At 34.7% G+C, this 25,398-nt stretch overlaps 1 protein-coding gene across 3 annotated transcripts; it reads left to right on the forward strand.

Moving 5' to 3' along the window:
* The first annotated feature begins 1,806 nt into the window (after positions 1 to 1,806).
* Positions 1,807 to 23,112, forward strand: LOC127857223 (caveolin-1-like). 3 transcript variants are annotated; one of them, XM_052393646.1, is made up of 3 exons: positions 1,807 to 2,475; positions 20,765 to 20,842; positions 22,147 to 23,112. In XM_052393646.1, exons 1-3 carry the CDS (start codon positions 2,350 to 2,352, stop codon positions 22,402 to 22,404), a joined length of 462 nt encoding a protein of 153 aa, XP_052249606.1. In that variant the 5' UTR covers positions 1,807 to 2,349; the 3' UTR covers positions 22,405 to 23,112. The 3 variants fall into 3 exon arrangements, with proteins under 3 accessions (XP_052249606.1, XP_052249599.1, XP_052249613.1); XM_052393639.1 differs by lacking the exon at positions 1,807 to 2,475 and adding an exon at positions 12,204 to 12,659; XM_052393653.1 differs by lacking the exon at positions 1,807 to 2,475 and adding an exon at positions 17,688 to 17,907.
* Positions 23,113 to 25,398: the final 2,286 nt, after the last annotated feature.

Consider the following 25,398-nt stretch of genomic DNA (forward strand, 5'->3'; position numbering starts at 1 on the left):
GACAAAATTGTTTCAACAGCGTATTGAAACAAAAAAGCGAACATGCATACCAGAATCCAATGAAATGTAGAACACAAAGTGCAGATTCCAAATGATTTAAGGAAAACGGCCCAAAGAAAGAAGGGTGTTTCCATTAATCACAATAACTGTTTAATTTGGGTTACCCTGCGTAAACATCAATAATCGGTCCATCAATAGTCGCTGAACTGAAACGCTTTGTGTATTTTACTTTGACGCCTCGTCAGCAAAATGTTGCGTGAATAATTCTGGGCCAATTGTGAGGTTTGCAGAATCATAAAACCGGTTTAAACCCTTATGATGATCATTAACCGTTCCTATGCGTCGACCTCAGCTGTGTTCATCTGTGTGTGTTTGTTGTGTATTTGCGTATTTTACTATAGCTTAAGGACTGCGTGATACAATGAAGTGTAATCCCTTGTTCAGCAGATGTTTCACTTTGTGTTTTAAAGGTCGGTCAATAAATAATTGGAAACCTAAGTTACCGGAAGACTTTTATATGATAAATCCGTTCATTTTGTTACGCATTTTTTTTATATTTTACACCATGCCGGAAAACGTTTGGAACGGAGCGGGGGGGGGGGGGAGGGGGAGGACAAAGTGCACAAAAAGATAAATGCTGTTTGGAGCCGTCACCAGATGTTGCATGTTGTTATGATGTGAAAAAGATAGTACTTTACCAGTGATTTTTGTGTATTCTAGTAATTTAGTTGTTTAGAATTTATTATAAGCGATCTTACTAGAACTTATTATTGGATTGTAAACGTGACTACAATAATTGACTAATTCGACTAAGCGTGCCGATGTTGCCGATCTATAATCGGATGTAACAAACAAATATCCTGATACGAAATCTGGCATCCCTTTACATCACTTATTTGTATTCAACTGGACATTAAGCACGACACGATGTATCAATATTATTTATTTTTTTGCGGAATTCTTTTTCAAGGAAACCGAGATTTATGGATGAAATGTTTGTATTTGTTTAAATAAACGTATAGGTAGACTCGATGAATCTACCGGTATTCTCAAAGCAAGCAATTTTTACAATATGACATTAACCCATTTATGCCTAGCGTCCTGAAAAAAGGGCATTGCAAACAGCGTAGACCCAGATGAAACGCCGCATAATGCGGCGTCTCATCTGGGTCTGCGCTGTTTGCTTAAATGAATTTCTTGATGAAATATTCTAAATATAGAAATAAATATACTTGACACCCCTAATTTTGGAAATAAATTGATCCAATTTAGAAGGATGGGAGAGTCCACTGGGCATAAATGGGTTAATTCACCGGTTACTCATGTTCACTTACAATTGCTGATGCACGTGCATGCATCATTAGTATACGACGAAAAGTATGCAAGATACACATGCTATTTTGTCTTCTTTGTACATTACTGATAAACTTGATTATATTGAGAATAATATTAGTGAAATGTACTTCTTAATAAGTGAGCACGAGTAAATAATTTTTGTTATCTTATTTGAACATCAATAAAGCCTTATTTGGATCTTAGTTTTAGTGAAGTTGGCATTTGATCGTTCAGAAAAAAAGAATATAGACAAATAGCATAGAAACTGCACAGAATACACACAGAATCACGAAGGAGGGCATCGAACCAATTACCAAATACATGTATATACATTATAACTCGCGCATTTAGTTAAACATTTACCTGCCCGAGTAGAGATGTTACAACTCTTCAGCACAGGAAATACGCTGACCTGTTAAAAACAAACTGCTCGTTGGTTATCAAGACGATACCACGAGCGTATTCGCGCTGCAATGATAAATGGAATACTTCATGATAATTGCGCAGTCGTGAAATAAGTATTTTCAAACCTGGGCATTTTGTAACTTTGCGTTGAATTAGCTATCTGTATGCAAGTACGGTATTTAGCACAAGGTGGAAACGTTTTATAAGTAAAATTGTTTGTATGGTGAATTGGGTATAAGCATTGATGTTAAGCAACTATTTTAACAAGTGTTAATACCGATAGCTTAACTGTGTATGAACTATTTTAATCAAGAAAAGGAAACAGTACTGCTTAAGAACTTTTTTAATGCAGGGCAACGCGGATAACGTTATTGTGAATCAACTATTTAAATAAAGCTACATACTGATAGCGAAAATGCAAAAGAACTGATAAAAGATTAAGGAAAGTGTTACTGTATATGGACTGTTTTAATAAAAGTGTATACGGGATCTTTACTGCTTATGAACCCGTGAACTTAAGGTAAATACGAAAAACTGTATTGTGAGGGAGCAATTTTAACCAAGTGCAGAACAACGGAATAAATTAAAGAAATCAAAGACTATCGCCAAATGGCGTCCGAGACGGAAGTACGTTTGACGGTGGGGGAAGAACGAGTTGCGCCTGGCGATATCACGAAGAGGGAAGCCCTTGATTTAAAAAACAGAGATCCAGAAAGCCTGCACGATAATTTGAGGGTATAATTGATCACGTTTTTATTATATATAATTTAAGTAGTTTTTAAACAGTTTAAAATTTTATTTAAACCAAATAGACATCAGGAATGTCTTGACGAAACATGAAGGTAACATTCTTTAACGTGAAAAATTGTTAGTAATTATATATTAGTAAGATTTAGTTTGAGAGATTAAGTTTAATGTTGCTTGTGTGTTGCTGTTTTTATAAATGATAAAGATCATTTTGACAATTTTTATATCTATTTAATATTACAAAAACAATCTTCATTAAGCATAAAGCATCACAACAACGGTTATGTTTTTGCTCTTAAATTGTGACAATGTCTTTTTGAATTTTTCGATTATATACATCGATAAAACATTTAATACGTACAGCTATCGGTTGATATTGTATCGGGCTTAAAGGAGCCTTTTCACAGATTTTGGCATGATTTTAAGTTTGTCATTAAATGCTTTATATTCATAAATGTAAACATTCGATACAAAAAGCTCAAGTAAACAATCAAGAATAAAATTAAAAAAAATGAAAAAAGGTAACCCTCAACAGGGCTCGAACCACTGACCCCTGGAGTCCTGGAGTAAAAAGTCTACTACTTGGACCACTCGACCATTCTTCCGATTACAATGCTCGTTGGATTTTATACTTTATATATACAATCCTCGTATTTTCACAAAATATAGCGACAGCAACAGAACTCTCCAAATTATTAATTCGTTTCGCGTTGCAACGCTTTATAATTTTCGGGTTTTTAAATCGTCAAAAGATGCATATAATGGCTATTTTAAAGCATGGTTAATGTTCAGTATTACTGTTTCCTCAAACATATTATAACTAAAATGAAAATTTGCGAATCTGAAACAACTTTTTTCAATTTTGTCAATTTATCCAAACGTGAAAAGGCCCCTTTAATAGGCCTTTCGCACACGATGCTGCATTTTGTACGCACTTTTACAATGTCGGTTGTTGATTATTACAATTAGATATGGAAATTATATGTAAAGTACTTGGTCTCAGATTTTGCATTTTTAAGAGTGTCAGTAATGCATTCAATTGAGTGATTTTACTATCTGAACAAAAAATATGTGCCCTTTTGGATTCGAACAAGTGTTCTCTCGATTATAGGGCTAGTTGTTAAAGGACTTCAAAACGGTCGGTTGTTGCTAATTTCGATGCGACATCGCACTTGTTTTGGTCACATTGTGGTATTTGGCTTGATTGAACCATCTGAACATAAAAGTGCAGAGTTGTAAAAAAAAGTATATAAATTAGGATAAAATGTGTTTGTCCCCGTTAATACTCGTCTAAGTGTCGTCTGGATTTTAAGATATCACCTAGACAACTTTACCAGCCGAACAGACGAATTTTAAGCATTTGATTCTTTAACTAACTGATAAACGAACCTAACGATATTTTACAAATATAACAGAAGCATTGTACATTTTTGAATCGTTTCGCGTTTATAACGCTTTTTTTCCATATGCGTTTTTGCCAGAAGAGTAATTTCGCTGTCTGATTTTTACTGTTCTTTTTCTTTTGGTATGTGATACAAAAACGATACAAAAACGTTGTGATTATGTCGACAATCTGCTGCGAAGGACACCACATGGGTTCCCCATCCGCTAAACCGCACGCCAATGACATTTATACTATGAATAAGCCTTAAGCGGGCCGGTTTGTAAATTAAGTAAGACATGATATGGTTGACCCATGTCTGAGGAAAGAAAAATATTTGCGCCGCATTTCAAAACACGTTTCCTGTTTGCGTTCACTGTATTAATCTGGACTTTATAAAAGCCTTTATTGCATAGATACACATGGTCATCGTGTTTTGTTTATTGCAAACAACAGACCCTGATTCCTCTAACGGGAATATAGATATAAATCGGAGGTAAAACTCTTAAAAACCCACCAACCCCGGACGGAAATACAGGTGCTTAAAGTTGAACCCAGTTCGCCAGACAATGTTAAGTATGCTTCCTTAATCCTGGCGCATGCATTCACTAGATCTACAACAAGGAAATAAATTCCACCAGCAAAAGAGTATGACAAGTAACAAGTACCTGACACGTTAATCTACATTGGACGTCCATCTAACACTTTGATCTTTGGCAGTATATAATTGTGAACATAACACAGTAAAGTGTCATTCGCCATCCATAGTTTCTTTTTTTATGTCTAGGATATGTTTTACGGCTTATAATGCAGATGGTTTTTATGATGCAGATATGATTTTGATTCTGATGATGATAACGATGATGATGACATCATTAATGGCATGCGCTGTCTTTAATTGCAAAACGACTGGTAACAGTCGAGTGCAAATTAGTAAACCTAGTAAAGATAGCACTTCGAATAAAATAGATAGTGGCAGAATATATATGATAACTTAATCACGCGGGGCTTTGCAATGAAGTGTTGGGTCAACCATTAAAAACCTTTATTGATGATGGCAAGAGTTTGTTTTCTTTTTTATTAATTCAGTGTTTTAAATGATAATCTACTAAAGCGATTCAAAATGACAACTATGCACTTCAGTTTATTGTACAATTAACGTCAATGAATCAATGTCAGAAATATGTATAAATACGATCACGTTGGTTTTGGCTTGAGACATGGTCACATATTGCATCTGATTAATAAGGGATCGAATAAAGCTGCAACAACAGGCATACTAAGTAACGCGATTAAGCTTTTACGCTTCCGTCGAGTTATCAACGGGCGACAGGCACAAGTTTGTATGTAAGCAAAATATGTTTAGTGTTACCGACGTTTAAAGGGACCTTTTCACGATTGGAAAATTGATAAAATTGAAAAAAAAAAACAATGTTTCAGATTCGCAAATTTTCGTTGTAGTTATGATATTTGTGAGGAAACAGTAATACTGAATATTTACCATGCTCTATAATATCCGCTATAGGCATTGTTTGACGATTTTAAAACCTAAACATTATTAAGCGTTGCAACGCGACACGAATTAATAATTTGGCTAGTTCTGTTGTTGTCGTTATATTTTGTGACACAACGAGGATTGCTTATTTAAAGTATAAAATGCATCACTCATTGAACATTCCGCACAGGCTAATGAGGGACGACTCTTGTCGCCTAAATTTGATTTTTGCTACGAAGAGACTTAATTTAAACAGCAAATAGCATAACAGTGTCTTCCCTGATTAGCTTGTGTGGACTGCACATGCTAATCTGGGACGACAATTTACGCAAATGCATTTATCCCCATTTTCACAGAGCACAAACTTATTTAAATTATCTGAAATCATTTATAAGGCCATGCTTGGCCCAGCATTTGCAAACATATTGCAAGATATGTACATTTCCAGAAATGCAATTCATTTCTGCGTTGAATAACACCATGTTTATGGAAAATGGCTGCACAATTAATGAAGTTATTACTGTTCAAAGCGATGCACCCTGTTTTCGGGTAATTTTGAGTTGAATACCTTGTTATACATATATTTGATAGTGAAATTTGTTTTTCAGAGACGTTGATTTTTCGTTATAATTTGATTATGTTTCACTCATAATGATGTTTTCACTTATTAAAGGGGCCTTTTCACAGATTTTGGCATGTTTTGAAGTTTGTCATTAAATGCTTTATATTGATAAATGTAAACATTGGATCTAAAAAGCTCCAGTAAAAAATCAAGAATAACATTAAAAAAGGAAAAAAAAAGTAGCCCGCAGCAGGGCTCGAACCAGTGAACCCCGGAGTCCTTGAGTAAAAACCAATTTGATCGCTCGGCCATCTTGCCAAGTATCTATACGAGGTGTATTTTATACTTTATATAAGCATTCTTCGTAGTTTCACAAAATTAAACGACAACAACAGAACTCTCCAAATTATTCAATCGTTTCGCGTTGCAACGCTTGATAATTTTCAGATTTTTAAATCGTCAAAAGACGCATATAATGGCTATATTAGACCATTGTAAATGTTTAGTATTACTGTTTCCTCACAAATATCACAACTAGAACGAAAATTTGCGAATCTGAAACAACTTTTTTCAATTTTGTCGATTTACCAAAACATGGAAAGATCCCTTTAATATCATAGCCACACTCTAACCACCTGTGCGTTGTAAAGTATGCTCGTTTTCTAATGCTTGCATGTGTATTTAAAAAACGACAAACGACAAATATACGCCTGCATTTATTTGTCTACTGCCGTTTGCATAATTTTGCTACTGACGTTTGCCATTCCTAAACGTACTACTGACGATTGCCATATTTGTTTTCTCTCTTTTAACGTTTATTTTATATCCGGTAGATATTTTTGCTTGTTTATGCATAGACATATGTAATGTATGTTCGTCCGGTAAAGCATAGACAGTTCTGTTATCGTTAATTTTCGAGAACACTGACTCTTTGTAATTTTACTACAGACGTTTGCTTCTTAAATGGAAATTTGTGTCGAAGTGTTCTCGAAAGCCAGAGCAAAACACAAAACGCGTGATATACCGATCGAAAGCTATATGCATGCCATATTGCGTGCACTAGGTCGTATGAAAGTCAGAGGATGATCAGCAAAGATATAGGAAAAAAACAACCTTGCGTGGCTGTTTGTTGTCATAAAATGACTACTGACGTTGAATTTTGTGGTCACGTGACAGTTTGTGTTCATTCACAGTGTAAGAAGTACCTATTGAGTTGCATAAGTGTTACGGTAATTAAATGTTTGAAATATAAATTCATTTTAATGAAATGTAATGTTTGAAAGACCTTCATACGAAGGGATCAAGAGAGAAAGAGGATATTTGTTTGATTTGGTGGAATATAGCCACTCGTGAAAATATCATTTTCTATGATCACGAGTGAATTAAAATCGATATTCCACCAAATCCAACACATTTTCTTTTTATTTTATGCTTATGAATGATTATTGTTGTATTTTTGCCATTCTGGACAATATAATTCCGCGTTGGGCGCCCCGAAATGCTATTACATGTATTTTCAAAGGAAGCTAAATATATCCGTATGTTTATATAAACATTCAATGCTGAGTAGTCGGCCTTGGGGGTCACAATGGGTAAACCAAAGATATCTAAAAATAGTTCCGGAAAATTATCGATAATTTTCACTGTTATTTTTCACTGTTTGAAACAGTGAAATATCAGTTTTAATTCACTGATATTTCTCTATAAACCATCGGAAAGCATAAAATAAAATGTAATATTAATCAGTGTAAGGGCAAACTATATGCGGAACAGCACTTAAATAATTATATTATTTTAACATCGATTCGATCACTGTACATTTTAATTGAACTCCACGCAATATTTAAAATATATATAAAAGGCGATGTTCTAAGTTATAATTAACTACAAAGAGTGGCTTTTTACCCTGCACGAGAGAACATACATTACATAAACTAGGAATTGTTTTCGGAGAAGATGTCTTACCCAGGTTTTGACCTTTTTCGACCTTTGTTATCCAAAATAATCTTATGAAAATTCCCCTCCTACAGGTTCGAACGAATGCATTAAATATTTGTGTTTAAAATTTTAAAAAGCAAAACTGCGCTAAATAAGAAACGGACAATCTCCAAGTATTGTTGTTCCGTTTCCAATATTTAAATAAAACATATTTAAATTGTTAACATAATTGACATTCAAACATGATATTCACAAGTATTTAGTTTAAACAAGAAATATTTTTTAAAAGATATACGGCGTTGATTGTGATAGGTGTTGCTGAAAGATAAATAATTATATCAATAAGATCAAAGATAGCGAATGTCGTTTTCTGCGCAGTTCTTAGCTGCATCACATGCAAATCGATTACGGGGTAATAAGACACATTTCGTGGCTTATTTGGTATAAAATGAAATAAATGATTATATATCTATAGAAACAGAGCAGAAATACACAAGACGAATGGAAATGAAATGAAAAGATTTAAGTCAACCAACCACACGCGCATAATCCGTACATACTTGAAATATTTATACGCACGTTCTCCGAAGAGACTAGTTCTAGTGGTTTGTCGGACATTGTTATTTGATTCGATTATTAATTTCGGTAATCGTGCTTACAAAATTGATCAATATGTTGGAATATTTCTTGTCAAATTAAGCAAAAAAAGAATTTATCATGCCATAGTTGAAAACACATTAATAATCTATTATTGACATACCGTAATTATATCGCCGAATATCGTCATTTAATACGAAATATCATTTATGTTATATAATGACCCTTTTACTGACCGCGGACTGACCCTGATACCTTGCTGGTTGCAATGAAATGGATTTAAGTGACTTCACATTGCCTCTGCTTGAACGACGGCTTGTTAAAAAATATACATAAACATTTTCAACGTTAAATTTAGAAAACAATTTAAAATAGTACATTCAGCACGAATATCAGTATACGGAAAAACGATACTTGTATGACCTGAAATAAACAATAACACAGATTGCAAAATTGTAGTAATTATTTAATATGAGAACATAGCCTTTAGGTACAGGCGCCCAAAAAAGCCGCCTTGCCAGAGGTGGATTGATAACCTCTCTTTGAGTGCATCGCATTCCATCTTGTACGGCATCAAGGTCAGGTCGCGGTCAGCCAGTCTCCAAATTGTTATTTTAGCACTAGAATTATCTTCAGACCAGAATGTTTTTAAGCAGTAAATGATGTCCGTTGCAGCTAAGAACATCGCAGAAACATAATTCAATTTCTTGATCATATTGATATATAATTATTATCACCCACCAACAAAAACAAAACAAAATCAACGCCGTATATCTTTACAATATATTTCTAGTTTTCTATTTATCGCGCACAATAACCCCCATCATTCGCAGAGTATTGCATGTCGTAAAAGTATGGTATATGTACAAACCTTTCAAAAGTTCGATGGAAAGCATAGAAAATAAAGCCGTTGGTCGCCAATTTAAACACCATGTATATTTTTACCCACATACGCCCAAACAGTTACTTGCGTACGATCTACTCCCTGATAAATATGTTACTACTGTCAACCGCAGTTGCACTGCGTGGACGGGTTCTGTTGTTGTGCTTTTCCACGGAAGTTAATCACGGGCGCCACCTCTTTTTTCGCGATGTATTGATACATGTGCCGATGCATCTTCCGATGTGGCGCTAAGGACGTTTTGTTATGAAATGTCACGGATAATTATACATATTGAGTTAGTTGTATTATGTTTTTTTCAACATATTTTGCATTATTTTTAAAATTGGGCAATGAAGTGCGATTCAGCGAAGATTTATTCATACACACATGTACGGAAACATATAATAAAATTATTACATATCGTTACTATACATAGTAACAAAATGACGTCGCGAGGGGGCCGTTATTTGTTTCTAGCGGGCCAATAAAAATTATATTGGCCCGCTTAGCCGTGCAGATTTTTCATATCTGAAAAGAATCGGATCACGCGGGGTCAACTGAACAAAATGGCGTCCGCATTCAGTCTCGGCCAACGGTGATCAATAAAACTAAAACTCATCTCAAGGAAAGAATCGAACGGAACTATAATGACACCTATCACACAATTTGGATAATACAAATATCAAATTAAACTGAGCTCTTCTGTACACAATATTGATGCCTCTACATACTTTAATGTAGCTTTGACAGGATTCCTCAAACAGCAAAATTTGTAGCAAAAGGCACCCTTACCTCGATGGCAACTTTTATCTGATGCTTATAATATTGCAATCACAACGATGTGCTTGTCTGTTTTCTGTCAAATCATACAAACCGCTGTCACCAAAAACACGATTTATGAAATCCAATGACTTGTCGGAGCGATTACAATAATTTTATTCCTATCGAAGATTCAAATTATGCTTGACAAACAAACAAATCGAAATATGTTTTGGATTCGTTGGATTCTTAAAAAATGTTAACTGTTAAAATAAAAACCATCCACGTCCCTAAAACACAGAGTCTAGCTAAAACTGGTGTGTTTCGTAACAAAAAATGCGTCACATGATATACGTCATTAATTGCGTAATCAATTGAATGACAATTAATGTTCGGATAGCTTGTTCGGTAATAAATTTTAGGGAAGGAGCAAAATAGTAGTATATTTTATACAAACGATAGCACACGACAGAGCTTGGCCGGACGTTTATTATCGGCCCGCTGCCGACATAACGGCACGAGGGCCTTTTGCCCTTGGCATCGAGCCGATTAAAGACGTCCGGCACAGCACTGTCGTGTGTTTTTGTCTAAATAACAACCCATTTGGAAACGTGATGGCCTTTACAAGATGTGACATGGTGATGTTTTTGAAAGAAAATTGATGTATTTTGCCTGTATGACCAGCAAATGTGCACCAAATGAAATTGCTAACAATATCAAACAATTGCTTTGAACATATATAAGTTGTTCATCCACAGAAACATTGGCTTCTTGTCGATCTAATGGATAATTTGGTGTTTTTCCAAAAGAGATGGAGCCAGTGTCAAGGAGGTGACGCTAATGACAGGAGGTGGCGTCAATGCACACTTTCAGCTATTTAAATTTTTGATGCCGAAAATACACTTTTTGTGCCGATTTATTGTTCGATCTTTTTTTATTCGATCACAGCGAAATTTTATCAAAAAGTAGTCTTCATAATAATGAAGAAAATGACTTGCAAAGAGAACTTGAAGATAACTGTTATTGAATATACTACGCAACTGGAAAGAAACTTGAGTTTAAAAAACAAAAAGATACTGATTAAAGCCGAAGCTTTCCTATGTTAGGCAGATATTAGTAGTTTTAAACGACATTATGTTAGCCTTTTTAAGAATGGTTGACTTTTACCTTAAAGTGAATGAAGCAATTGGAATAGGGGACAAAACTCATCGTTTCAAGCAGAAAATACATCTTTTAATTACTTGGTGAATTGTTTTATTGTTTAAACACATTTGTTACATAAAATAGTTTTAGAATGTTGAGAATTTTGTTATTGGATTTCTTGAATATTACATATTTTGGATTTATTTCGTACAATAGTTTTTTTCAGGTTATTGACTTCTTAACTGAGTTGGTTACTCATAATATATATGTATATATATATATATATATATATATATATATATATATATATATATATATATATATATATATATATATATATATATACATGTACATACTTACATCTTGTTTTTTTTAATAGAATGTGTTTTTGTACTTTAGAGATTTGGGTTTAAGTACTTTCGTTGAAAAATAAATATGAAAAGAAACAATTGATGATTCAAATATCATACCACCTCATGTACTTAGCTCCACCTCCTTGACATATTAAATCTGCAAGTAGACAATGTGTCTGTGCATGCAGCAACTAGTATATGTTGAACGCAATCGTTTGATGTAGTTCGCGAATTAATCGGATGGAAATTTGCTCGTCACACAAACAAACACAACGACTTGCTTTCGAAAACTCGACCATTCCACAAATTATAAAAGTCCTCAAGTTTTCAAATGGATTGTGATTGTATGTTTAAGCACATTTCTGGATGAATTAATCTCCGTTGAATCGCACTACATTGCACGATTTTAAAAATATTTCGAAATATGTTAGAAAAACATATAAAACCTACTCATCTTGAAGAATCATCTGTGAAATTTCAAAACATCTGGTCCTTAGCGCCACCTCGGAAGTAGCATTGGCTCATTTATTTATGCATCGCAAAAAAAAGAGGTGGCGCCCGTGATTAACGGCCATGTATTGGGTAAAAGGTCATTGTAATAAATGACAGTCTGACGACTGGGCCAGTGTAAACCTAGCGAATATAATGGGTCCTATTACTTTAATAATCTGAGCGTTAGGGGGCGTGAGTCGCTGATGTTCGATTGAAAAGATAGTGCTCCGTTTATTAGTCACGCAAAACTTGAGCCAACGGTGTGAATATTTGTGTGGAATGTTGATATGAAAGTGAATTTTTTTCAACACGTTTATTTTAAATCACAACGAGAGTGACTGTAATAGAGCGTAAATACACACGCAGCAAGGATACTCAAATCAGTTTAATACTTTAAATACGTAAAGAAATAAGCAATATTTGGGTTTAGATAGTTGTGCAAAATGTCTGAAATTGAAATAAAGATGTCAGTAGGTGAACAGAGGGTGACAACGGCTGATGTAACTAAGGGGCAGAACGTGGAATTGAAGAACAACAGGGATCCCGAGCACTTGCATGATGATATGCGGGTAGGCGGAATGCAAACAACTCTGTTAGTTTAAACAAAAGTTAACGAATTATTTTGGTAAACCGACATATTTACATGGTTTTTATGTAGATGTATGTAGAAACAAACAACTTTGTGTTTTCCTAACTGTAAGTTGCGTTTACAAGAATGTTGCTGTTTAAGCTAGCAGCGACGTCATGTTGCTTTGTCATCAGCCATTAGAAGTTTACTAGTATAATATCCCAGCAGTAACAGAGTATATTGATCCAAAACATCTAGCAAGATATCCTGGTCCATACAGGATTAACGGGGACAGTCCATTATCACATTGTTTGAATTGATACGAAAGACAAATAACACCTGTAACTTTATCTCTTCTCTTTATCATCGTCCCCACTCCGATTTTGATACATACGACGCGACGCCCTATAGGACATCACACAAACAAAATATAAGCTCATAGTTTCATTAAAAATAAAAATATACATTCCGTAGCTGAACACTAAAATTGCACTGCTCGGATACAATCAAATATTATGTTTAAATAAATAAATGTATAAATTTATAAATATATTTATTTATTTATTTTGTTATATATATTATATATATAAATAAAAAAATAAATATATATAAAACGCACGTGTATACGCACGTTTCAGGCTTTCGCATGTGCTCCAGTTTTTTATTAGCTATCAATATGGTACTTCTTGTACATCTTTGTTCATACATATGCAAAATTTGCATTAACGAAGCGTTAGCACTTATATAACAAGATTTAAGGCATGCGTTGAACTAAACAAACAGAGCTGAGAAAATGTTATATCTTTGACGATCTCACCGCGCTTTGGTTGAGTCAATGTCCAACACATTCAAATACTGGAGACGAAGGGTAAATGGACAATAGATAGTTAACAATCTCACTATTGTGGTAATCGGAACATTTTCATATCGAACACCGTCAGCGTCAGTGTAAATACCAAACTCGTTTATGAAATCCGCAATGGGATATTGATGCATCGTAGCCCATTATATGACAAGAAAGCCATTGATGCGAAACATGAACGGTGCATCGTGTAACATTTTAACATTTTTAAAATGCAACTAAAACTAAAGAAGGCGCGATCAGACCCCGGTATGACATTTGAAAATCCTGAACACGGCTAAACAAGTGTCTTTGAGGTGCATACAGAGCTTGATTTCCACCATCTGAATTGGAAATTCGGGTTCAAGGAAAGTTTAACAAAAGCAATCTGAAACTAACCTATTTAATTGGAAGTTTTATATTAAATTTTGTTTTGATTTATTAAGTGTTGGTCTAGAAAGACTTTCGTTTACCTGTCACTATACATCAACAAGCCGAAAATATTCTTACAAGTACAAAGACCAAACAGTTACAACAGCGTATTGTCAGATATCCAATGCCTACAGCCACATGAAATTCAATGAAATGAAGAAAACAATCTGAAGCTTCGTTCTGTACATTGATGTCAAAGTGCACAGATAGAGGGTGTTTACATATATCGCAATAATTGTTTATTTAAACAAGTGTAAACTTGACATCGCGAATCGGTCCATCAATAATTGCGAAAATGTAAGTTGTGGTTAACTCGCAAAATTATGTTTCATGATGCCTCCGAAAGATTCACCACTTTGTATCCGGTTTACACGCAACATTCAAATTAATTAATTTTCATTGAAATGCAATCTACTCTCTTTAATTGCTATTTATTTTGTACTGTTATCGTAGACATAAATTCATTTTTTTAAATGTTTTGTGAATAACGGGTAAAGTGTGAAGTTTGGAGCTTCTTAAAACCAGATCAAACCCCTTTGCTTATAATTGGCCGTCCATATGCGCGACCGCAGTTGTGTTCTTTCATGTGTGATTGTTCCTTAACCCGTTTATGCCTAGAGGACTCTCCCATTCTTCTAAATTGGATCAATTTATTTAAAAAATTAGGGATGTCAAGTATATTAATTTCTATATGTAGAATATTTCTTACAGAAATTCCTTTAAGCAAACAGCGCAGACTCAGATGAGACGCCGCACGATGCGGCGTCCCATCTGGGTCTACGCTGTTTGCCAAAGCCTTTTTTCTAGACGCTAGGCATAAATGGGTTAATTGCGTGTTTTGCCATCTTGAAGGGACTACGTGTTTACAATGAGGTATCCGACCTGCTGGTGCAGCTCAAGTTTCAGTTTTTGTTGTTATAAGGATTTGAATTAATATTTGTGTATGTAATTACCGGATACTGTGAACCATAAGACGTTTAATTGATTAATATGTTTATAACAAAAACAAGTTGTATAACAACAAGTTTCAAAAAGCTTGGTACGTAAAAAATACACCATTTGTTTAATGCTGATTGGAGCCGTCGACCGATGTATTCCAGATAGTATCTTGATATCACAAACGGACAACCGGATAGTATCTTGATATCACAACCGGACAACCGGATGGTATCTTGATATTACAACCGGACAACCGGATAGTATCTTGATATCACAAACGGACAACAGGATAGTATCTTGATATCACAAACGGACAACCGGATAGTATCTTGATATCACAAACGGACAACCGGATACGAATTGTTTGTCATCCGTTTACATCACTTGTTTGCATTGGACTGCATTGAAGGAACGACAAAACATTATTAAAAATATGGTTTGAAATTTTACACGAGCAAACTGAGACTTAAAGATAATTTTTTGTGTATTTGATAAAATAAATGTGCAGGTAGACTCGATTCATCTCATATTTAAAGTAAATAATTGTTCATTTATACATGAAATTAAAACATCGGTTTCAGTCACACACTTGAATTTTTTGATACACGAAAATGCATCTTTAGTTTTTATGTCGAAAAGCGTGCAACATGTACTTGTTAAAATGTATATTATACATTTGTGATACAGTTGAACACAATTGGCATTATATAAGCGAAAATGAACGTCTTATTCAGTTAACACGAGAAAAATTAAATACAACTATTGTTAGAAATAAACTGGGCCTACATATTTATTTTTTCGTAAGAGATAATAAGTTTAATGTTTTACGCATATTGTATAAATGATATTCGATCATGTTGAACAGTTGTTTGAGCTATTAATTGCATGTAATAAAATTCACCCTATATTACGCATAAAATATCACAATAACGGTCTTGTTTTTCTTATATTTTCGGACAACATATATTTGAATTTTCTGATTACGTACGTCTGTCAACACATTGAGTATGTGCAGTTATCGTTGGATGTTGTATCGCGATCGATAGGCCTTTCTTGCATGATGCTGCATTATTTAAGGACGTTTACACTGTCGGTGTAATTACAATGAGATGTGACACTTGTTTTAAAAGTTACAGGTACTTGGTCACATATTGGTTTCATGTTTTAAGAGTGACAGTAAATGCCTTGAATTGTTTGATTTTACCATCTGAACTGTAGAGTACCATTAACATTACCAGAATTTAACGTTAGACAGAAAACCAAAAGTTTATCCTCTATGCGACTCGACTACGGGTCTTCTGGGTTATAATACTATTTAAGGACTAACTATGATGAGACATGGCGCTTGTTTTGGGCATATTGGCACAATATGCTTTATGTATGCGTATCTGTTTATATTTCATTACACACCGTATTTCTGTATAATTTTATTATCTTTAGATATTATATCATCTGCATAATATGTATAATGTGTCATTGTCTTATTGTGTAACCTTCTGTAAATAAAGCTATTATTATTATTATTATTATTATATTATTATTATTATTATTATTATTATTATTATTATTATTATTATTATTATTATTATTATTATTATTATTATGCTTTATTATCTTAAAATGAGAAATAAGCCACCGAACTACCACAACGCGTAATTGACGTGATTGTGAGGCAGCTAAGAATCTGATCTCATTGATATAACTCATTTTCCCGTACCAATAAACAAAACGAAATTAATTCTGCATATCTTTAAAAAATAGTGTTCTTGTTTATAAAATTCATCGCACGCAGTCTCTTTCCCTATGTTCAGAGGAACGCAATTCGTGAGGTCTGGTTTCCTATTCAAAATAAGTACAGCCCACACACTGTCAAATGTCAAAACAACCCGGCTTGATCAGATCTATCTTAAATATGCTGCTACTGTCAACCACAGTTGTACTCCATTGACTGGTTCCGTGGTAAATAGATTGCGAAATTGCTCATGCATTGGGTAAAGTTCAATCGAATGTTTAACCAGAAAGCAAGTGTAAACTTGGGGTTGATAATGGGTCCAATTTCTCCAATAACTAAGTCAGAGCGGGAGGGGTTGTATGTCGCGAATGTTTGATTGAAAAGATAGTGCTTCATTTTTAAGTCGTGCAGTACTTGAGCAAACGGTGTGAATATTTGTGTGGATCTGAAAGTGTGAATTATAAAATACGTTTAATGTAAATCAAATTGAGGGTGACTTTAGCGCTACGTAACAAAAGACACACCGCCATGATATTTAAATCAATTTAACTTGTTTAAGTCAATCAATTTAAAGGGATCTTTTCACGCTTTGGTAAATTGACAAAATTGAAAAAAGTTGTTTCAGATTCGCAAATTTTCGTTTTAGTTATGATAATTGTGAGGAAACAGTAATACTGAACAATTGCCATGGTCTAATATAGCCATTATATGCATCTTTTGACGATTTAAAAACCTAAAAATTATAAAGCGTTGCAACGCGAAACGATTGAATAATTTGGAGAGTTCTGTTTTTGTCGTTAAATTTTGTGAAACTACGAAGATTGCTTATATAAGGTATAAATTACATCAAGTACGTGTACTCGGCGGAATAGCTCAGTAGGCTAGAGCGTTTTTACTTCAGGACTCTGGCAGGACTCCAGGGGTCACTGGTTCGAAACCTGTTCCGGGCAATGTTCTTTTCCTTTTTTTAATTTTATTCTTGATTTTTTACTGGAGCTTTTACGATCCAATGTTTACATTCATCGATATAAAGCATTTAATGAATAAGTTAAAAAATGCCAAAATCTGTGAAAAGGCCCCTTTAAGTCAGCAAGTGCATACTAGAATATTTCGTATATATTCGTGTTTTTTTTCTCATTTTTTTTTGTAATAAACAAGAATTTGCGATAGTATTCAAAAATGTCTGAAGTTGAAATAAAGATGACGGTAGGTGAACAGAGGGTGACAACGGCTGATGTAACTAAGGGACAGAACGTGGATTTAAAGAACAACAGGGATCCCGAGCACTTGCATGAGGATATGCGGGTAGGCGGAATGCAAATCACTTGTGTAGCATAAACAAATATTAAAGCATTTTTTGATTACCTACATATGTACATTTTTTTTATTAGATGTAATTAGAAACAAAGGTAAGTTGAGTTCACATGACTGTTGATGGTTTAGCTCGCAGCGGCTTCAACTTGCTTTGTCATCAGGCACAGTGGTGTATAATGTTCCCGGCTGTAACTACTTACGACAGGACTATACTCTACTTTATGTTAATTAACACGACGTTTGACATGTATAGCATGTGTGTTATAATTAAAAGTTTGCTCTATCCTATTCACACACCGCTATTAGGCTGCACTTGCTTTTGTTATGCTCCCCCAAAATTTATTTTGGGGAGCATATAGTCGCCGCTTCGTCCGCCCGTGTGTCCATTCCGTGCACATTTTTTGTCCGGGCTATTTCAAAGCAACTAATAACCGGAATTCAATGAAACTTTATGGGAAGCTTCACTACAAAGAGTAGATGTGCATATTATCAGCGGGTTCTGGTCGGATGATTTTTCACAGAGTTATGGCCCTTTGAATTTTTCTATATTTTTTTTTGTCCCACCAACTACTGTGCCCTCAAGACGTTTCCTTTTATCTGAATATATAGTGCAATATTGTGACAAAAAACCTTTGGGGAGCATCACCCGTCTCCGACGGTTTCTTGTTTCTTATAGGGAGGATTGCATCTTTCAAAGGCAAAGCTTGCCAAAACATAAAAAAGATCAACATGCATACTACATTTTATTGTTAGATATACTTCATAAAGTACATAAGTATTATCATAATATATAGTACAAGGTAGAACACAACTTTACGATCACTAAGGCAGTTATTATATCGATGTGATTATAAGTTCAAAATGTGTGGGCGGATGCTTAAGGTCATTTTACGGACGAGTAAAACCAATATTGACATAAGCGATTAGCTTAAAACAAATGGGCACAACAAGAACACAGTATTGATCGAAAACCATCATAGTCAGCAAACAGATTGACGAAAACGTTCAACTGTCACACTCTTTAAACTAGTGCGATGCATAAATAACACATGTAATTTTATTTCCTTTGTAACATGGCCCCCATTCCGATAATGGTTCATAATATGTTACACCCTATAGACCATCTCACAACTACTATTAACGTTCACCGTTTCATTTGAGATTTACATCTACATTCCTTAGTTAAACATTAACATCGCACTGCGACTCGGATTGTATTTAGGTCGATATATTCAAATAATGCTTATTACATTTTGAGCGAATCGAGCATACTGTTAGAACTTAAGTGGAGGAAATGTAAATATTATTTTGAACGGACGGTAGAAAGTTAACCATGCTATTCAGTTAATGGAAACCTTTTCATATAGAAGGCTATCCGAGGCAGTGCAAATACAAACTGTCTGGTTGAAGCCTTTTAGATATCTAATGGGAAAGGGCATTAGACAGGGAATATGTACTTGACACTTGAACAGCGCTCATCAACAGAACATTTGTGCTTGTGTTTGATTAGCTTTTCTTTCGGAACCATCCATTTAATGCATTAAACAGCCAGCGAAATGCTCGTATGCTGTTCAGGTTATATTGTGATTGTTGTTCACCAGTATATATGACTTTTAATGAGTTCAGAAAGAACTTGATTAGGCTGCGAACTGCTCAAAATTACTTTTGATTTAGAAATGTGTAATCTTTGAATATCTGCACATCTTTTTAAAGAGTAAATTAGCTTTTGCGTAATGTTTTTCCAATATAGCACTGATATTATGTGGATTCTCTATAAGTCACTACATACGGTCTAGAAACAAAATCCGGGGTAGCATGCGCCAACAAGCCTATCTGGGTACACATATCAGGTCTAGCAATGAGCGTTGCACATATCAAGTCTATCAATGAGCGTTTCACATATCAGGTCTAGCAATTAGGGTTGCACATATCAATTCTAGCAATGAGCGTTGCACATATTAGGTCTAGCAATGAGCGTTGCACATATCAGGTCTAGCATTGAGGGTTGCACATATCAGGTCTAGCAATGAGGGTTGCACATATCAGGTCTAGCAATGAGCGTTGCGCATATCAGGTCTAGCAATGCGCGTTGCACATATCAGGTCTAGCATTGAGCGTTGCACATATCAGGTCTAGCATTGAGGGTTGCACATATCAGGTCTAGCAATGCGCGTTGCACATATCAGGTCTAGCAATGAGTGTTGCACATATCAGGTCTAACAATGCGCGTTGCACATATCAGGTCTAGAATTGAAGGTTGCACATATCAGGTCTAGCATTGAGGGTTGCACATATCAGGTCTAGCATTGAGCGTTGATATATCAGGTGTAGCATTGGGCGTTGCACATATCAGGTCTAGCAATGAGCGTTGCACATATCAGGTCTAGCATTTAGGGTTGCACATATCAGGTCCTAGCATTGAGGGTTGCACATATCAGGTCTAGTATTGAGAGTTGCACATATCAGGTCTAGCAATGAGCGTTGCACATATCAGGTCTAGCATTGAGGGTTGCTTATATCAGGTCTAGCATTGAGGGTTGCACATATCAGGTCTAGCAAAGAGCGTTGTACATATCAGGTCTAGCATTGAGGGTTGCACATATCAGGTCTAGCATTGAGGGTTGCACATATCAGGTCTAGCATTGAGGGTTGCACATATCAGGTCTAACAATGAGGGTTGCACAAATCAGTTCTATTAATTCGCCTTGTTTTGCACATCGTTGATAACATCGTTGATAATATTTGATGGTTTTATAGAGGACAAGGAGTATACTTTTAGGTATCCACCTTTGGTAAGTAATTCATGTTCTCAATATCAATATTGAAGATTATCATTGTGTACCTTCAGATCCACTTTCACGACGTGTTCGGGGAGCCTGATGAAAGCGTTTACTCCTTCGACTGTGTGTGGACATGTGCCTTCAGGGTATGGCGGTGATTTTAGACCTTGTCTAATGGAAGATTTTAAAACAAAATCAAGTTATCACTTAAGTATGCAGTGCTCCAGCTAGGCCTAAATTGAAGGGCGCACCGCCCTGCCCTCCAGAACCTCCGCCCTGCCCTTCCTTGTGCCCTCTCCTGCCCTTAAAAAAAAAACAAAAACAAAAAACATATGATGATTCATAAATCCTTTATAACAATACATTGCAATTAATTTATTCCACATTGTAGATATTTTATTTGAATTGTTTAATTATAATGGGAATAATATATTCTAACAATTATTAATAACATATAAATTAACATATAAGAGGAAGCTTCCAGAAACGCTCGCGCGCTTAAAAGTGCGCTTTTGACAAAATACTGCGCGTCCAAAGTGTCCTTTTGACAAAAAAGTCCCCCCTGCCTTTTTCAAATCCTAGCTGGAGCACTGGTATGTATGTTGTGAAACCAAATGTTCATTATCAAGTTTGTTTCTGAAATAAAGAACACAAACGTTAAGTGAATTTCAGAAAAAAAATCAGCATAACATACATGTATATGAACAAAAAAACTCGAGAGCGTTTCAAATAAATAGTTAGTAATTTAAATGCAATCGAGCTTTGATAAATATGTTCAAATAAACTTAAACTAAAATAACTGACGTTTTGCAAACTCAAAAGTCTTTGATTAAAAATGCAGTATATTTTTGCAAATTGTGTTGTTATCGAGATGCTCAACGATGAAGTAATGGTTATGTTGGTTGAAATTGGCCAGTCGATTAATTGACATGATAGACAAGCTAAACTGATTCGATAACTAAACTCATTTACAACCGACCATCTGTGTTGCTTTGAAATTGTTAAATAACGCAAAGAAATCACTCTGACAGAGTAATACTTACGTAAATCCTATGCATAGTTTTCGTAGTACTGTTCGCGGCTTGTTCAATTTACCCTAATTTTATGCCTTACTTTATTATCAATTTATATTAATGATTTGTATTTTCTTAATATAGTATTCGCGGTAAACGAAAAGAGAATATGCAGTTTTGTTTAAAATGAACGATACTCTTAACCGAATTGACTGATTTCCATTTAACTGTGTTTATCATTATGGCGTATATTTAATAAAGTAGTGCTCTAAATAGTCAGATAAATATCCAGTTGACTATCAATTACAGCTTTTTACACTTTATATATATAACTATCATGCTACAAAAACCTGTCCAGCAACTAGTCTTAGTAAAGATCTACTAGCAAAGGTTACTTTTGTATACGAATATGTATATTTTAAATATTACAATTTCAGCTGTTTACCAACGTGAAGCTCTGGACGTACAGAATCGTTTCGTTGCTGTGTGGTCTCCCACTCGCCATCTACTGGGGTGTCTACTTCGCCATCCTCTCTTTCTGCGTCATCTGGTGCTGCGAGCCCTACTTGAAAGCCTTCGCCATTGAGTTGGGATGCGTGCGGAGGATCTTCAACACCTTGCTGGCCGCCTTCTATAGACCTTGTGCGGAGACCATCGGGTACATATTCTACAATATCCGAATAACCAGACAGTAATCCGAGACCATTGGATACATGCTTGTTTAAATCCGAACCACCAAACATAATCGTACAGTCCGACAGAATCCATGTGTATGTGTATGCATCACTTGATACCAGTATGCTCGTACGTGTTTGAATGCTATTTAATTAATAAAAAACCCACATATTTTGGCACCAATTAAGTCATGTTGCACGTTAATAACTTTTGAGGAGCTTTACTGTTTCGTTAATTTTAAGGGTGAAAGTCTTTCTCATTTCATTTAATCACAGTACATGTACACAGAGCAGCAAATAACATTTACCCCAATACAACATCAGTCACTATAGCAACTGCCGAATATTACATAGCAAGTCATTTTCGTGTTCGGAAACGGCATATTTTGTGTACCAAAATGTAAATAATAGTACAATTGAATACTCATGTTGTGAAAAACGTCTTTGTAATGCTTTGTCACTGTTGTGCTGATGGAAATAGCAACACTGTATAGGTAGATTAGAATCTATTCTGAAGGGTAAACTTGAATTGAATAATCGATGTTTCGAAAGTGTTTAACACGTATTATGAAACGTATTGGTTTTGTGTAGATACTACTTTTTTATCTATTATACTAAAGGCATATTATGTTTATAATTTACACATGTAAATAGTATAACAATATATTCGATTTATTTTCATTACTCTGCTAATACTTTTATTCCGTATATTAAAATGTGTATAATGAACACAGTCTTTGATATTTCAACTTACAATAACAAAGTTTTTATAATCGGAATGCTAATTTTATGAATTTCTATCCGAGCAAATAAAACAACAGTATATAATACATAATACATACATGCATTGCGTTAAAGTGTTAGTAGATTTACAGTGACTCGGCATTATTTTCTCACATAAGGGTTTGTGTCATGCAAATGTTTGAAAGGATTTACACTAATTTGTTCACAAACTCAAAAGCCCAATCCACCGGAAAAGATACGAAACCAAAGGCGGATTTAGAGGGTTGAGAAACGACGTTCGCTCCCCAACCCAACAAACAATTTCCAAAGGTCTGTTCGGTTAGCGCATACTTTGTTTAACCCATTTATGCCTAGTGGACTCTCCCATCCTTCTAAATTGGATCAATTTATTTCCAAAATTAGAAATGTCTAGTATTTTTATTTCTATATTTACAATATTTCTTACAGAAATTCCTTTAAGCAAACAGCGCAGACCCCGATGAGACGCCGCATCATGCGGCTTTTCTTCTGGGTCTACGCTGTTTGCCAATGCCTTTTTTCTAGACGCTAGGCATAAATCGGTTAACATGTTTCTGTAAATAAATCAATTAAATCTGAGATTACTTTTACAAAATGGAACTATGTTTTGCCAGATAAAACAGGTTTGTTTAATATTATAGATACAGATTGCGTAAAATAAGCTCATTCTATATAGACGTAATGCTAATGCAAATAAAATGTCCTATCGGTAACTGTACAGTGTTTAATACAGCAAAGTTCCCCAGTTAAGACTATACTTGTACATTTTCATGAAGTTATGAGGTTGAACAAATTGATGTTTATAATCATGTTTGTGGAGAACGCTTACATGTATTTGGAATAGCCGACAAAAAGTAGAACGCTACCGGCAAACAAGAACATAAGACGCCTCATTTGCCAGGATAGTTCTAATCAGCGTTGTTTCTTATCTACATGAATACCACATTACAACTGTGACAAACATATACTCAGGGAATTATGTATGTAGCCGAATGTAAACTAAGTTATACAATTATATAGTTTTGAAGTAATGTGTAGGGTACGAAAAAGGTACATTTGTAACATAAATTATGTTTACATCGAACAAGTAAAGCACGGGCAATATGGGCTATGAACCGGGCAGAGGGGTTTCCCCAAATCAATTCTAACTCTCTGCAAAACATCAAGACATGCAGGGAATGATTAACTTCATTTAAATCATATTTAAAAAAGATTTTGCTAGAATTTCACGGTTGGTGACTTTGTACGAAATGAGAATTCAAGTCCAGAATCCCAATACCTCGTTAAATTGGCTGAAAGCTGAAAGTAAATTGTTGTATCATTATACTGCAATAAATCAAAATTTTAATATGACTTACTAGAAACAGCTTGTTGGAAGGTGCGTATTTGATCGTTCGAACTATTCTTCAAGCTGTTGTTCAATACAGAATAATCATGAATAACTATTGACAAGTAGCAGTAACGTAAGGTATATGCCGACATAAAAATATCCGATAGCCGATTTTAAGGCATAGCATTTTCGCTGATTTTGGTTTGCGTTAGATAAACATAAGAAGTCTGGAAATTCGCGCATAACCGGTACTTAATTTTTGACCTTATAATGTCATAAATAGCTAATTAAACAGTATATTCTCGATACATACGTGAACGGTCTTTCAAAGTATCTGAATGAATAATGAGAGTCCATAGACAATATCAATAGAGCAAGTATAGATAACATTCGCTAATTGGTTTTAAAGACGCCTTCACTGCAAGTATGTTATATTGAAACGATAACTGTTTGTGATTTTCGAATGTTTTGCACTTGTTTTGTTTTTAATCGGTTGTTTTCAAAATTATTCTTTAATTCTAGATTCTAAAATTATTCTCTTGATATAAGTATTTAATTTTTCTCCTATGTGGATTTTTCTCCTATGTGGATTTTTCTCCTATGTGGATTTGTCGTTCATGTTAAAAATCAGGTGTCCATAATAAGACAATTACATCAACAACAAAAGTATATCAAGCATACGAAACTTCTTTTAATACATATTTTAAAACAAGATTGTTCCGTAAGTAATGTATATTTTATAAAAACGCAAATCACATCATTCGGTCGATGTTAAAGCCGTTTACACAGTGTGAAAAGGTGAAACAACTGATTTTATGTTAGTTAACTTTAAACCTATTTCTTTTAGTTATATCGAATCGAAATAAACTAAGGCTTATGAAGTCACTCTCGAGTCCCTTTCGTGGGATAATAACAAGTGCTTG

This window comes from Dreissena polymorpha, chromosome 1, assembly GCF_020536995.1.
Source record: "Dreissena polymorpha isolate Duluth1 chromosome 1, UMN_Dpol_1.0, whole genome shotgun sequence".
In the NCBI taxonomy this organism is placed as follows: Eukaryota; Metazoa; Mollusca; class Bivalvia; order Myida; family Dreissenidae; genus Dreissena; species Dreissena polymorpha.

Excerpts from the sequence above, each read along its gene's own strand:
- LOC127857223 (XM_052393646.1), top strand. The coding sequence starts at position 2,350 with ATGGCGTCCGAGACGGAAGTACGTTTGACGGTGGGGGAAGAACGAGTT. Across the intron at positions 2,476-20,764 it reads GCCTGCACGATAATTTGAGG|ATCCACTTTCACGACGTGTT; the intron begins GTATAATTGATC and ends GTGTACCTTCAG. Across the intron at positions 20,843-22,146 it reads TGTGGACATGTGCCTTCAGG|CTGTTTACCAACGTGAAGCT; the intron begins GTATGGCGGTGA and ends TTACAATTTCAG.